At 35.1% G+C, this 17,018-nt stretch overlaps 1 protein-coding gene across 1 annotated transcript; it reads right to left on the bottom strand.

Moving 5' to 3' along the window:
* Positions 1–14,713: 14,713 nt before the first annotated feature.
* LOC131064442 (stress response protein NST1) lies at positions 14,714–15,424 on the bottom strand. The gene is made up of 2 exons (XM_057998582.2): positions 15,221–15,424; positions 14,714–15,135 (listed from the first exon to the last, which is right to left on the bottom strand). Exons 1-2 carry the CDS (start codon positions 15,359–15,361, stop codon positions 14,881–14,883), a joined length of 396 nt encoding a protein of 131 aa, XP_057854565.1. The 5' UTR covers positions 15,362–15,424; the 3' UTR covers positions 14,714–14,880.
* Positions 15,425–17,018: the final 1,594 nt, after the last annotated feature.

The following is a 17,018-nucleotide window of genomic DNA, read 5'->3' as shown; positions in this document are numbered from 1 at the left end:
ATCTAAGTAACTTGAGTTTGATAAGTAGTTAATTGAACTAGTTGAAAGATGATCGACAAAATTGTGCAACACAACGACAGGGGTACACTATCAAGATTGTTTATGCGCGGCATTATGATGACCAGATTGCTTAGAATTGTGATGACTAGATATACGCTCACTATAGACTGATTAGGCAATTAGGTTGATTAGGCAAGTATGATAGTTCTAGAAAAGTGTGTAGACAGACAAGTTTCTAGACTAACAAAAATCATGAATTCGTACAACAAAGTTTTATGACCCAAACGGCAATTTAACAGTTCTCAACGATACAGGCAATTTCCCATATGAGTTGCTGCCTAAACTCGCATGACAGTTTAATGATCTCTAGACAACAATCTGATGAGTATGATGATTATTCATATGACAGTAGACTAAAGGCCAGACGACAATTTTCTAGTAACAGAACGACAATTCTATATACCCGAACGACAATTATGATAGGGCCAGATGATAAACTGACATGACCAATTAAGACTCGTACACCAATAGGTATATAGCTAGATGATAATTCAGTAGACTCATACGAAAGTGGACTAGACAGAGACGAGATTCTGATACGGACAGAGTTTTGATGACTGACAGAGACTAGATTTTGACAAGGACTGAGTTTTGATGACTGACAGAGACTAGTTTTCGACACGGACAGAGTTTTGATCACTAAGTTGTTTATTATTTTTTCTTGTTTTAGTATTTCAGTTTCAATTTCAGGGATGAAAACATAGTAAACATGCAAGATGTATAATGACTTCAAGCATAGCATGCTAACCCTACAGAAGTTGGCTTAGAGAAGAAAACATTTGCTTGCAGACTCAAGTATAAACCCAATAGCTAATCAGATTACGGCCATTGAGTCTCACGCAATGGATTCTCAACATCGTATTAGCCAACTTCAAACGCTAATGGGGGCACGAAATGGCAAGTATCTTGGGAGAGTTACTATCTCTCTTGTACAAATATTATCCCCCTTTCGGAGGTGAATCGGGTAGCCTCTATCTTATAATTCTTAGTTAGGAATTTTGTTCGAAATTACCCCTTGAAGTCACGCAAGCATGATTAAGTCCTATAGCCCGACAAGGTACTGAAACAAGTAGTCATGTAAACGTGATTGAGACTACAAGGCCCTACAAAATGTTCGATATGAGAGATCTCAAAGAGAAAACTCAAATAATCCCATCCTCTGAGACTTTACTCACTAGAGGCCTATTTATTATACTGAGTTGGAATTCTCAAGTCCAGCTGTACTCACTTGGGTCATTTTCACTGGGTGATTATTTTTTCCCATTGTGACAGGCCCATTAAAGTACACAAATCTCAAACTTAGAATAAAATTTGAGGGTCTGGATTTCATATTGTCTGTGCACACAAGAGCATACTCTCCTACCTCTTAGATTTTTCTTAAAACATAAAAGACAGATTTATTCATTAACTAGATAGAAATTTAACTGCCTAAAAAATGAATTTAAAGAATACACGAAGTTCACTTGAATCTCTTCAGGAAACCTGCAAAAACAACGAATCAGTAGTCATATTGTTTTTGTGTGACAGGTGTGTTCTTCGATAAAAATTTTGAAAAAACTGATTAGGCTGTGAAAATCTCTCAGACAGACAGACAACAAGTCAGGGTCAGCATTAGTATCATTAAAATTCAATAAGAAAAATCCTAAAATTGCAGTTTGTTTTAATACCAAAAACTAGAATACCGTACGAGTATTCTCATCGAGACGTACAATAATTCGTGACGAACCGTACAATACTTGCAGTTTGTCGTTCGGGCCTCTGTAAAAACTCGTATTAGTTTTTGCAATAACTGTACGGAAAAAAAAATCCAAAAGATAAATCTGAAAAATAGAAGTAAGTTAATCTGCGAGGCCGAAAGACGTAGTCTTCTACCCCACGATGGGCGCCAAAAATGTGTGTGTGAAAAGTGGAATAAGTATCTACAAGTTGTAAGACACAACACTTCAATTAAGTCATTGCATACATGGTTAGACAGATATAATCATGAATATAAAAACCATAACAAATTGACCTATTGCCTTCTAAAAGATGTGAGTATAGACTTGCTCTCAGATTTGTCTAAGCAATACCAGTGACTAGACTACACCAAGACAGAGGATTTAATCTATATGAGCACAAGAATAAGCTAAATGTATGCAAGATTAAGCTAGATGAATAAAGATTAAGCTATATGAATGAATATTAAACTATATGAATTCAAGCAATAACGATTAAACTAAGTATGCAAAAAGCTAAACTAAGATGCAATAATCTCAAAGTACAATATCTTCAATGACTCCAGAGCAAAAACTGCATAATAACAATAAATCTCTAGGGTGTTTTGAATGAGGGATGAAGGTTGAATTTATAGAGACTCAAAAGAGAGACTAGCGGTCAAGATCAATTAGCAATGAGCGGTTGAGATTCCTCAAGAAAAAGCACAATTTAGTTGATTCCATGCACTTGAGATAAAAATAAGTGATTCCATGCACTTTTCTTTAATTTATTCAAGATTTTTATTTAGAAAAAAGCTTTTCAATGCAACTGAACTTCTTTCTTCAAGAAAAGCTTTAAGTTTTATTTTTAGAGAAAATGATTAATTCAATTTAATTGCTTTTCTGATTTCTCAAGTTATCTCAAGTTTAGAAAAAAAATATCTTAAGTTTGATTTCTTCTCTCAATTTAATTCTTTTCTTTTGCGGATTAATTCCTCTTTTTTGTAATAAATCTCTTTTTGTAAATTAATTATTTTTTTATGATTAATCTCCTTTTGTAAATTAATTTTTTTTTATGATTAAATGGCAAATTTATTTTTTAATTAAATATACTAAGATATTTAATTAAATAAATAAGATAATTGATCAAAATGATTTATTTGGAATGATTTAATTAATTAAATAAATATTTATTTAATATAGAGTGATTAATTTGCCATGTAACGTTAATGATTGAATAATTAATTAATTAGGTGCTCAAGATTGATTTAATTGTCTTTGGTTAGGACCTTGGTGATGTTGTCAAGATTAGGAGCCCATGGTTTAGATGACCATTTTTAGGGTATAACATGTTATCACTAATTTAAAATGGGTTTTTCTTTTCCCATAATTGGCTATGATTTTTTGAAATCTTGAGTAAGGCGCATTTTCAATTGCTTCAGCTCTGTTTTAAGTCTTAAGGGTTTAGGGTTTTTATTTTATTTTAAATCGCCTGATATCTGATAAAAACCCTCTGGTTTCTATTCTTTCATTACTTTATCCACTTAAGTAATGGGTCATGGGATCGTAGGAAGTGTTCCCCCCTTGTTTTCTTTGTCTAGGCGGTCATGTGAATTAATCGCAAAAATTTATGCCTTATGTGTATCCCTCCTAAAGTTGTCGGGCCCAGTAAGTAGTGTGCATCTCACAGATCGATCTACAGTTTTCACTATTTCGCTAGGCGAAGTTGCGCGTGGTTTAAAACTAGCGAAGTTGCAAAAATGACATGGCATGCCACCTAGGCGATCTAGCTGGTCAAGAAGGCGAGTAGAATGGCGGCACGCAACACTAGCTACAACAATCAGCAAGTCGGGATCAAAGGTTAAAAGGCGGGTCCCAGAGGTGAGTCAGATCGCAGGAGGGGAGGTGACCTAGCAGATACAGGTGTCAAAGAATTAATCGGAGCCCAGTGCTTTCTCTTGGCAAATGAAAAAATGGCATGTCAGCTCTGGAGGTGACTGGACGCCAGATGTTCAAAGTTGAGTCAGAGGGCCCACCCCTCCCAGAGTCTATTCAGATGGTTAAGCACCGAGCAACTAAAAAATGATCCGACGGCCCATGCTATTTCGCAAGGGTAAGATACTCGTGTTTTATACCCTGCGAAATAGTGAAAGTAAATGAGGACCGTCCATGTGTCTTGATAGATGGTAACGTGTCCATGGACACGTGGTCTTAGAAGGAAGCCGTGGGCCCGCCAAGGTGGAACCGGCAGTATAAAATAAAGACACACGACCAACGTTGAGTTGAATGTGAAAGGTTTTTTAAAGCTAGTGGTTGAGTGCCACGTGGCAGCTCGTAGCAAATAAAGAAGCGGGACCCAGTGCGGAACCAAGGTTGTTAGTTAGTGTAACGGCCAATCAAGTTTCTTTTGATCAGACGGTCGGCGCTATTTCGCAGGACCGAAATGCCCAATGGTTATGCTTTGCGAAGTTGCGAAAGAGCGAAGAGAAAGAATTGCAAGAACGTTGTGACCCGTTGGAGCGAAAAATATGAATTCTCCCATGAATTCAATTTTGAAAGGACGGCCGAAGCATGCGGAATCAATGTTGCAGTTAAGACCTTGGGTACAATATATGATTTCCTATCAACCGGATGAAGGTATCTTTTAAAAGAATTATTGCAGAGGAGCAGATACAGAGCTATTTTCTTCAGATATAGAGCAAGTCAATTCAATTGCAGAGCAAATTCCTCCAAGTTAAGAACAGGTTTTCTCGTACTCTCGTGCTGCAATTTCTGTGTGGTATGTTTTAGATAAGATATTAATTTGTCACAGAATTATTTAGGGGCAGTATTCATTTCTTGCGTTTTCAAAATGGCACCTAAGAGGGAATTTTTTGGGAAAGTAAATTATCTGGAAAGAGCCATCTGTGATGATTTTCTTGAACAGTTGACATTGTCAACTAATCAGGCATCGAAGGCAAAAGAGCTAGTGCCTAGAATTCCCCGTCTGAAAATAGGAGAAGGACTGTATGACAAGGGGAACTGGTTGAGAGACCCAAAAGTTGGATTGTCTGGGTTGGGGTTACTTAAGGTTGGATTTGGAATGAGAAATTCTTCAGCCCCTCAAAACAGTATTTGGGAATTAGATGTTGGGAAGTTGGTAGTCCCAGGGGTATTTATGGACATTGATTTGTTGACCCAAATTGCACTCAATTATGATCCGGTCACAAGAAGCATTCAGGACATAAATGGAAAAACCCTTATTGAGATTAATACTGAAGAATTCAGAAATGCTTTTGGGCTCAATGAGTTCACCAATTTTCTAGATCCCATAAATTTCAAATCATTAGCTCAAATTTATAGTGCACAGAGGAATCATCTTAGGAATGGGCCTCTCAAGGAATTTTTTGTGAAGATAGGTGGGTTGATAGTTGTAGGACCCAACACAGAGGAGCCCTTTTCATTGAGTATGTTCACCCTCAGGGCTAAGGGACTGTATTGGGCACTTTGCCAAGTTTTGGGAGAAGATGTTGAAGCGAATATGCCCAATCACTACCTGTTAATGATTGCTCAAATTTTGAATCCTTCTCTTGCAGTTACATTTGATTATGCTTCTTTCATTGTTGATGCTATCCATGGAGGGTTAACAGGAATAAAGAATGGAAAGGTAGATAGGCCTTTCGGATGGTACTCACTCCTGATGCACCTTTTTCTTTTCAAAGGTGGTGATTACTTTGCTAGTGGATTGGACCTTGTCAAAGAGAAAGAAGGAGAGAAAATGCCAGTACAATTATGGAGTATTGTGTTGTCATGGGATAGAGAAGATGCCAGTTTCTTTAAGTTTGACAAATACTTTGCATCTAAGATCAGGACTCTCCTCTGCTCGGAGAACCCAAGAATCCCCAAGGTTCTTTTGGAATTCATAAGACCAAAAGAATTTGCAGAGAACATAAAAATTGTTCACAATTGGGTTGACATTTATCTGTACCCAGTCTCAACAGTTTTCAAAGTGTTTGGTTTTAGACGCACCCCATTTTTGTTACCCTATCAGGTCCCTCTCAAAGTGGGAATTGCAGAGATCCTTAGACAAATTGGTGGTGTACAAGAAGCAGAACTGACAGGCAGGGGTAAAGGGACTATTTTCCCTACAGTTACCATAGCCCACCAATTTGTAATAACAAAAGGAGGTTGGAATTGCTTTGAGGATTTTCTCAAGCCTTATCATTTGTCTATTGCAGTATCCAGGTGTGCCGATCCAGAAGATTTCTTCAACGACATGTTCAGAAAGAGAGCAACATGCAAAGGTACGCCTCATCAATTTCAGTTTCCTGAAGACCTCATCAGAAATGAGTTTGATCTAGATGAGAAGGAGCTAAGAAAGGGAAAATGGGTGGCTTATAAGAAAGCCTTGGATTTTGTGCATCAGTTTGATGCCAGCTATGACCCATTGTCTAGCTTTTTCCCTCTAGAGGAGAAAATAAAGTTTTAAATTGTTTGCTTTGAGGATGTGATGCAGACCCTAAAGGAGAAAAGGGAAGTTGTGAATAAAGGTGATCCTGAAAAGGCAAGAGTAGTTCTAAGTAGGTCAGCTTCCAGCAAAGCAATCCCTCCTGGTGATTATACACTGCACAAGAAATTTAGTTACAGTGTGTTGATGCCTGCAACAAGGGAGCCCTCTACCTCTAAAGGAAAGAGGAAGATACAAGATGTCGTTGACATCCAAGAGAGCCCAAAGAAGCAGAGGGTAGGGAAAGAAGTACAATCGGATGCACCTTTGTATTCTCCATCCCAATCCCCTATCCACATAGGAGATAAGCAAGCAGCAGCTGAGCAGCTCCTACAGTTAGGCAGTCTAGGGGAAATTGCCTACACTTATGATGAAGTGGAAGAAGGAATGCCAGAAGAACCCCCTGCTGCTGAAATGGACATTACCACCACTGAACTCAAAGGCCAGGAGTGGGATCCTGAAATAAAGAAGGCAAGTAATGTCTTCTTGGCTGACAATAATTTTGTCACATCAAACGCATTTGTGCAATTTATATGGAAGCAGAACATAGATAAGTATAATGCTAGATGTGAAAAGAGAAAAGGTGAGCAACCCAATAAAGATCTAGCCCTGGTAGAGGAGGAAATAAAGCAAGAGATGATGGAAGAATTCAAGACCATCACCCCTGAGCAAGGGAGAGATATGGTGGCACAAACTGGAGTACTTATTTTACCTGAATGGGATATAGCAGATGCCCTGGTATTAGACGCAATGAGGAAGGAGACCAAACCCATGGAGGGGATTACTTTCAGTAAGGATAATGCTGCACTCGTCATGTGGTCTCTCAAGAGAAATGAGAGTAGGAAAAGCAAAGATACCCCAGGGTCAAGTTACCTTGGTGGAATGATGGTGAAGAGAGTGTAGAATACCGGGGTGGTGGAAGCTGTTAGCACTGTGCTAGAGACTGCAAAATTTAGTGTTGCAGTAGCAGAAAAAGGAAGCCAAGAAAAAAGAGATCCTCCAAGTCAAGTTGGAGACAGTTTTGAAGGCCTACAACAGTGCCAAGGAGGAGGTAATAAATAAGGATAGTATCATTGCTAAGCTTCAGAGCCAGTTGACTGGACAACACCATCAAGGTGAGTCTTCAACACTGATGATCTCCTCTTCTCCTGCAAGACCTCCACCTACTAGCCCTATCATTGAGTTTCCACCATCTCCAGCACCCTCCAGCTCTCAAATGGTTGAGATAACTCCTCAAGAATTAGAAAATTTAAAACAGGCTCAGGCCTTATATGCAAAGAAGTATGAGGAGAGAGTAAGGGCTACAATTTCCAGTTTTGCAGATATAATGAATGCCTCATTGCTATACAATAATGTAGGTAAAATTTTGGATATATGGAATGAGCTGAAGGGAGACAAGGCCATATTGACACCAATTTTTGACAAATGGAGGCCTAGGGAGCAAGATTTAGAGTTTATGTGTGTGTCTTGTGATGAAGCAAGGGCCAATCCTATCATTAGATCCACTTTTGACATCACTAAAGATTTAATACAATTAGCAGTAGGGGTGGATAATGCTAATAGGAAATTTAATTTGTGCAAAAAGGAATATGTTGATCAAGTTTTTGAGTTGCTCCCAGGAGTTTTTGCTAGCCCAGATCAACTAAAGGATAAATAAATGTGGCTTAAGGAGGTAGAAGCTAAACTGTCAGCAAGAATTAAGGGAATTATTGATCTAGATGATGCTTCTTTCTTTGTTGTAACAATATAGGAGATAGAGAAAATTAAGGCACATTATGGTTTTCTCAATTCAGAAGTCAACAAAATGAAAAACTCCTGGGAAAATTTGACCAGGGCTAAGGCTAAAGTGATTAATTTCTCGTGGCCGACTGATGATGTGTATGATGAGTGGACAACAAAAAATGCCACTCATGATCCAGAACAGTTAGAGAGTGCTCCTGAAAAGATAGAAGAAGTTACAACCGAACAGCCTGTTGAAGAAGCTACAGAGGCTGAAAAGAACTTGTAACTGTTTTTGCAAAAAGCTTTGTAACTTCTTTGTTTTTGAAAGAAATGATTGTAACAAACTCTCCTCGAAAAGTCCGAAGCTTTGTGCATCCATATTGTTATAAATGGATACCAGGACTAGAGAGAAGGGGATCGCAAAAAAGAATTGTAAGAAAACGCTGCAGAAATTTATCTGAGCTTTTCTGAGTCTAATGGGGAATATTCAAAAACTTCTTGTAATACTTCTCTGAATATAATATCAATATACAGACCATCGGTTTTGAGTAAATCTTTGTGTCGTCTTCAAGTGTGTTTACAATTTGTTTACTGTTTTCATTCTGAATAATCCAGGGTTATTTTGTTTGAATGGGGTAGCAAGGCTATTTTCAGTAGATGTGCTCGCTGGCTTTTCTCTTTAGGAGGGAAATTAAAGATGCGGGGATCACTCATACCAGTAAATTCTTTGGAAGAAACTTTGAATCTTGATGGTCATAGTTTAATTTGGAATACATAAATTCTTATAAGTGTTAGGCATGTATAAGGATTAATAGAAACCAAGCCAATGGGATGCGTAAAGATATTTTGTTTGAGGATTATTATCTGAGTTTTAGATGACTCTGTGACCTTGGATAAGGCACTGGTATTGATTGAAGTTGTTTATTGCATGTTTTGTTGATCAAAATACTGAATATGAGTATAATTTGCATTCCTTTGTTTCAGTTAGTTTTGAGGTGAATAGATCCACTGGTTTGCTGGACTGGTTTGCTGTGGATTTATCTTTTGAAAGTGTGAATTCAGTTCACAAAGGTATACCCGCCTGGACTCTGAATGAGTCCAAAGTGTAGAAGGTTAAATCAAACCTTGTCATATGTTGTCCTAAGAGTTTCCTTCTTCTTAACATCCCTCTCACACAGAGTTTGATCATCTTATTATAAGGATGTTGAAGTGAGTCAGATTTTGAAGACAACATAACACTTGCAAGATTTTGAGAAAGTTCAGTTCCGGAAATGCATATGAAGTGGAGTTACCAGATAGTTTGAGTATTTCACCTATATTTAACATTGCAAATCTACATCAATATCATGAACCAGAATTCAATGAGGAGAGTATTACAAAATTGGAAAAACAGTTGCCCCGAAAGGAACCGGATCAAATTGAAGACATTTTTTACAGTAGGATTGGGCATAGTACCCGGAGCAGTCAGTATAAGGAGTATCTTGTAAAGTGGAAGGACAGACCAGTTGAAGGCTCATCTTGGATTTCTCAAGAAAAGGTAGACCGCCTTGGTTTTCCTCTAACCCCATCAAAGTGAGACTCACTTTTTCAACAACCTCGGATGTCTGATGCAGGAGCATCCTTGGTTCTTGGCAATCTTGCATCAACCAAAAATATTTTCTTTCTATTTTGCTTTTTATTTTGTAGTTTCAGCATTTCATTCTACATTTTCTGACATTGACTCATCGGATCTTGAGAAGTTGGATTTTGCTTGAGGAATTGATCATCTTCTTTATTCCTAAACTGCAGAGCATTTGAATCATTTTTCGGCAAGTTATCGATTTCGTTTTTTCAGACAGTTTTCTGGCACCGGAACCGATTGGACCTATTTGCTTTGGTGAATCTATCGAATCTCTTCCATAGCTTGTGAAGCCCTGAGCATTTATTCTGATGTCCCTTGGCGTGTGGTCGACCTTCCCTTTGATCCGCACTTCATCCTTTGGCTTTTCCAGAGGAATCTCTTTGGCGGAGGCCGACCTTGTTGGTTTTACACGTTTGGTCTTGTTCTTCGACATTTGATCCTTTTGGGCCGACTGAATCCCCTTGGATCATATAAATCATTGCAATTGAGCATTATAATGCATATCAGAGAAACTGTAAAACATAGAAGCTAGATCAAGAGTTTTGAGGTCCCGGTCATGACATGTTCTGTAATTGAGCATGTTTGTAGCAGGCCAGTGAGCCTAATCTTGTATCTCATATGTTACCGATTGCTTGTAATCATTTTTCATGATTTAATTCATTCAGTTTTGTACTACCTCCATCATATCCTTATGCTTTCATTGTGTTTATTGCTTGTAATCATTTTTCATGATTTAATTCATTCAGTTTTGTACTGCCTCCATCATATCCTTATGCTTTCATTGTGTTTACTCTTGTTGAATGGTCCAGAATGATCTCTTTGAGGTCCCTCCTATCCGATGACTGCACCAATTTTATCATTTGAAAAATATTATTTGAATTTGTAATAGGATATTAAGATAAAGGCTTTGTGCTTTACTTTGAATATCTTAATTTGATACCACCATGGGTTACAAAAATAATTTGAAGAAAGGTTGATAGGACAGCAATGATTTTTAAGACTTTGAGCTTAAACACTCTTTCCCGTCTCGAAGAAGCAATGGAGGACTTTGGGCCTTTATAGAAACTTTTCTTCTTTACTTATCCGTATTTTGATCATTCTTACAGTTTGAGTTAAATTTGTAATTTTGAAAGTGTAAGAAGTATTGTTGCTTTATATTGTAAATTAATTCCTTAAATAAAAGAAAAGAATAACATCTATTTTGAAAAAGAGGATAGGATGATAGTAGGAATTAAATTTATATCGTATTTTGAAAAGATAAAGTAGTAAGTTGAATGGGAAGCCTTCCCTTAAAATTAGGAGAGATTCAATCTCACACTATGCTTAAACCACAATTTTGTAAACTTATTGAGTTTTACAAATTTTCAACCAACAATTAGCATAAACTAGTGGAACACTAAGAATAAACTAGATAATTGAGTACTTGTTGTGAATGTATTGTATGGATCAACTATCTAAGTGAGATAAATACTTGTCATTAATATATCTTAGTTACAATAACTCCTACCAATCACTGTTAGGAATGCAAATCTAAAGCATTGTTTAAAAAAATGGATCCCCTTAAGTTTGGAAACTTAAGAGCGATGATCTATCCCAAGATGTTGAAAAAGATTGAAGATATGGTGAAGTTAATCAAATAATGCTTAAAAGAGTTAGGGGAGAATTTTAAGGGTGGGAGAATATATTCACAATAAACCTATACATATAGAAACTAGACTCCTAAAAAAAATTAATGATTCAAATAAAGTCTTATTGAGAGTGAAGATACACAACCATTCCATATCTTTTGGAAAATAAATCAAATAGAATTATCATGTGTAGTCTAGACCAAAGAGAGTGCTACTTAGAAAATTACTTGACATGCATGTCCCTTTTTCTCGTTTTGATTATGAGGACCATGTTGGTATATGTGCTAAGATGGAGCACTCGTTTAGGGGAAAGATGTAATGCCTATCATGTTTATATTATCATAAATTACTAAATATATAAAATAATTTAAATAAGCCTACTATCTCTATGTTTAGTCAATGTTAGATCATCTCAACCCATTGAACTCAATTTGTAAAATGTATTTGTGAAGATATGTTAGATTGCTTGGCTATGATTTTAAACATATATGAAACTTATATTGTTATTTAGACAACCCATTGAATTTAAGTTGTAAAATTCATTTGTACGAAGATATTTTAGATTGCTTTTCTATGATTTCAAACATTTATGAAGCATAGATTTTGATTTTATTTGGGAAAAATTTAACTAAATCTTTTACATTAAATGAACATAATTTTTCTAAGTCTTGTATTATTTTCTCAAGATTGTAAGCCTAATCACAGCCTAATCATATAATTAAATTATAACAAATATTGAAACATAAATACTTAAGTTTGTGTTATCAAATATAATAAAATTATGACATTATAAATATAAATACATGATTTTTTATATTATTTTAATATTGTTTATATTTACAATAGACATTAATTGAATATATTATACCACCTTTCACTACTTCATTTTTGCTCGTGGACAAATGACAAATATGTCTCCTTCGATTAACAAATATAAATATGCCATCTCTAATTCATGGGGTTTCTAATTTTGGCTATACATAACTTTCCATTACCAAATTGCCTCTTCAAGTCAAAATCCTAAGTACTTAACATTCTCTTCTACAAAGCACACACACACCATTAGGACTTTGAAGATTACCTCTATTCTTGAGATAGTTGTATAGAGAGGGCTGGTTATGTTGAAAATCGCAAACAAATGAAAAACCACTATTTTATGGTGGCCTCAAACAATTAAGATCTAGTGATATTGTCATTCAAACTTTCTTTGGTCAGTCTTACCTCTTTCAAGCAGAGTTCATTCTATGGTTCAACACTAGTCATTGATATTGATCTCAAACCACTATTTTATGGTGGCCTCAATTAAAGATCTAAAGATATTTTCATTCCATCTTTCATTGATCAATCTCACCTCTCTCAAGCAGAGCTCATTCTATGGTTGAGCAAGAGTCATTGAATATTGATCTCAAACCACTATTTTATGGTGGCCTCAAAACAATTAAAGATCTACTGATATTGTCATTCAATCTTTCATTTGCCAGTCTCACCTCTCTCAAGCAAAGCTCATTCTATGGTTGAGCACAAGTTATTGAACATTGATCTCAAACCACTATTTTATGGTGGCCACAAACAATTAAGATCTAATGATATTGTCATTCAATCTTTCATTTGTCAGTCTCACCTCTCTCAGGTAGAGTTCATTCTATGGTTGAGCACAAGTCATTGAATATTGATCTCAATGATTATTTAACAAAATATTAGAAGATGAAAAGAAAACTCTTAAAAGTGGTGCTTTCACAATTTCAATTAAGCCTAGCTGCACTTAATATTGAATTTGTAAAAGATGAATATTGATCTCAATGATTATTTAACAAAATATTAAAAGATGAAAAGAAAACTCTTAAAAGTGGTGCTTTCACAATTTCAATTAAGCCTAGCTGCACTTAATATTGAATTTCTCAAAGATGAATTTCAATTCTCTTTTACAATATATTTATACATTCTTATGCACTAACATTCTTTTTGGTTCTTTGAATTCCTCAGCAATATGTAAAAAGTTTCCCAGGCAAGGGGCATGTGTTTATTGTAACTCCTTACTTAATTTTGAGGTCCTTGATGCCTCATCTTTGGTAATTACTTGGGAGGGTCTCTTGATTCACAAGGATTTCCAATATTCTTTCTATTGAATTGGTTTTGCAATATAAGTGATTCAATTTGAAATCAAGAAAAGATTATTATAAAGAGACAGCTTTAAATGTATAACTTGTTTATTAACTCCCACAAGCCACAAAGATAGAATAATAGCTCTTCTAAATCAAATTTTAAAAACAATTCTAATGTTCAAATTTTATTATATTACTCAATATTACAATATTAAAGCTTTAGTCATTATTGATGATCCAGACAAACCTAATTTAGGTTTGATACAAGGACAATGAATTTCTTAGTTTAAGAAACCAAATGAAGAATCAAGAAGAGACTTCAAGAGTTAATTGAGTTAGAGACTTAAAAGAGTTCTCATTGTTTACATCTCTTGATAATTCATAAAGATCAAATCTGCATTTCATTCATCAATAAATCATTTCATGCAGTGAGAAAACAAATTGTCATGATTAATTTTACATTTCATTCATGAGTAATTTTACATTTCATCCTACTATTCACTTTCATAAACAATTAGTAAAATTGTAACAGTGGATTCTGCAATTTCATTCAATATTCTATTCATCCTACTATTCAGGGGACTATACTTCTCCAAAGAAGACGACAAATTATTTTGCAATAGTTAATTTAAACAATTAGCTAAACAGCATTTGAAATTGCACTATATATAACATTGTATTTGATATTATCATATTTCTCAAAAATAACATCAAAACAAATTTAATATAATTGGGACCTTGATATATAAGAAATCAAAAAATTGATAAATGCTTGTATAATTAATGTTTGTAAAAAAAAAATTGTTCAAATCTATATAAAATCTATATATTTTTATTTCAATTTCATAAATAAACATTTAAACATCTGTTTATATTTTATCTTTGTTACTCCTATTAACAAACTATTCCAAAAATAACATGATATCTCCAACAATAACAAAAACATGCTCCCAACTAATTTGTTGAATTTTTTTTATTCTTAAAATGTTTTCAAATATTTTGTAAAAAGTCTGGCAAACTACATAGAAAAGAATTAATATTCTCAAAATGTTACAGATGCTATGATTACAATAGACATCATTGACCTATAAATGTTATAGGCGTTAAATATTATGTTAAAAGAAAAACTTGTGACCCCCAAAAATTAATGCTGCAGAGCGACATTTGTAAAATACCAATATTCCCAAAAACTAGAAAAATTGATGCATACATTTTACCATGACAAGCCACAACTCACTTTCTAAATAGAACGAGAATTAGATATACAATGAGAAGCAAACACAAAAGAACATTCATGAGAAGCACAAGTTAAATCGGAAAATTCCCAAGTTACTCGCTTCAGAAACAACATAGATATTAAAGAGCGCTTAACCAGTAGAGACATGATAAAGGCATACCTAAAAACATACAAAACGCCTATCGACTATTATATCAAAAAATAAAAAGGCCATGTTCGAGGAGCACCCAGTGTTAAACAAACGAAGTTATCAAGTCTTTTGCAATTCGATGTAACGTCTACAATAAAATTTATCATTCAAAACCGTAGAAATTTGCACCATCCTCCCATTTAATCTCTTTTTCCCACAACAGCTTCATGCTTCTGCTCGATAACTTCCATTTCGACTTGCTCAATGCTGCCCATTTCTGCATAATCTAGCATTTTCAGATTTTCTTCTTCGAGCTCACTTTTTATCACATTCATCAGATTTTCTTCTTCGAGCTCACTTTTTATCACATTCATCAAATCCATGTTCCGTTGCTTGTCCTCGTTTACTACATTCCTAGAAGATTCCTTCACCACAGTTATGACAGAATCCTTCATCTGTTTGCACAGTTATACAGTGTTATAACTTAAAACAAGTATAAACAAAGAGTTTAAAAATGAAAAGATTTTCGAAAAGCATTACCTCCCTCACTGGAACCAACTGCTGATGGTTCTCCATCTCTTTCCTCTTGTTTCCCTTGCCCCTCTTCCTCAACCTTTTGTAGGGGCCACCTTTTGCTTTCTGCTTCCTCCTCTTCTCGTTTCCCCCTTCTGAAGAAGTCATCCTGTCGAAAGAAACAAACACACACACAATTGCTCAGGAGAAAAATAAGCGGCAAAACTTAAGAGGGAGTGCTGCATGAAAGGAATGATGGTATAATGTGATTTATTTATAGCTAAAGTAAAGATGCAGCCGGCCTTTTGCCAGCGATGCATAGTTAATTAAGATCAAGTTCGGAAAAAGGATCCATCATTAAGTGTTTTAAATTCCAATGCGCGTCTACCTAATGCCATCCACTTCATTGTAAATATCTCAATTAATGGGCATTAAATTGGATACGCTAAAATCTTTTTCCAAAATCTAAATTGGATCTGGAAGTACTCTCTGGTGTCCTCCATGGAGGCAGCTTCGTTGTCTGTGTAGCAATCGAGAAAAAAGCAGGTGCTGGATTTGTTTTGGTTGGTAGGCTTACCTAATATTGCATTTACTTTTGAAGCAGGGTTTTGATACGGATTTTTATTCAATTTCAATTTGAGAGATAATCAAGTTGTATAATTAAGTTAGACGACAACATACGTAATTCTGACGCTAGAGGAACCTCATGGCATGCGCGTTTCCAGGGCGATGGAGAATGGCACATGCTAATCTCTGCATAAAATGGTATTTCAAAAAAAAAAATCAGATTTGTAAAAATAAAACGTCTTTTTTGTCATTTAGGTAACAACAATGGGAATGCAAACATGAAAATTTAATTCCTCAAAAATCTGTTTGTATTTTATAATTTTTGGAAACTGCAAGCATGTCATTACTCATTTTGTGTAGAGTTTAGCGGTATTTATGGAGAGGGCTTGTAATGTTATATCTTTATCTTTTATTTTTGAATTTTTTAAAACTAACCTATGCACTAAAAGGAGGTGCTATAGTTAGGCCAATACTAAATTATACTCTAAATAATATATTGTAGGATAAAAAATCAATTAACTTAAGAAATTGATTACATTGAATACATTTGTTGTTGATCATTGAAATGTCTTCTTTGTTGTTGTGAGTGGTATTTGCCTTCAATTACCTAGCGATACAATGATTATTGGTATACATCTTGGGTCATTTTAGGTCCATGGTGGCTGGTTGTAATTAACAATACAGGTATTATTGGTATACATTTTGGGTCATCTTGGTTCCATTTACAAGGCTTGCTTGTGTCCATATGTTGGTTGTGAGCATGATTCATTAGCTTTTGCATAATAGCACTTGTTTTTCAAGTCGTTCATCATTACCTTCAATATCTGTTAGGACATTTGTGATAAAGAATTCTAACAAAAGTCCACATTGGATTATTGTTATATGATATCCATACCTAGTTCTAAAGTACCCATTTTTTGCATAGGGTGGAAGAATACTAGAAAAGGTTGGGAAGACTGGTCTTACTGGTAATTGCATTTGCTTAAAAAAATTTAAACCTTTTCAACATAGCGATTTTGTGTGGATCCTAAAATCATTTCATTCCATGAGACAATAAAGAATGCCCTATAAAACTTGTCTTTAAAGTAGTCGAGAGAAAGTTCATCATTTCCAACAATAAGATTTAAACTTGTGCATTTTAAGCAATTCTTTTTTGTTCCTTTTATATGAACTTGATTTCCTTAAGACTTTGTCCAAATATGTCACAACCATCACAGTAGTATCAACAAATAGATTTGGTGGATGTATTTCCAATTTT

The sequence above is a fragment of the Cryptomeria japonica genome, chromosome 2 (genome assembly GCF_030272615.1).
Source record: "Cryptomeria japonica chromosome 2, Sugi_1.0, whole genome shotgun sequence".
NCBI classification, from domain to species: domain Eukaryota; kingdom Viridiplantae; phylum Streptophyta; class Pinopsida; order Cupressales; family Cupressaceae; genus Cryptomeria; species Cryptomeria japonica.
This window is presented reverse-complemented; position numbering and strand designations above follow the sequence as displayed.

What these genes read in the sequence shown, in the direction of transcription:
- LOC131064442 (XM_057998582.2), bottom strand. Translation starts at nt 15,361, where the DNA reads ATGACTTCTTCAGAAGGGGGAAACGAGAAGAGGAGGAAGCAGAAAGCA. An exon ending in AGTTGGTTCCAGTGAGGGAG is followed by an intron (nt 15,136 to 15,220) that starts GTAATGCTTTTC and finishes CTGTGCAAACAG; the next exon opens with ATGAAGGATTCTGTCATAAC.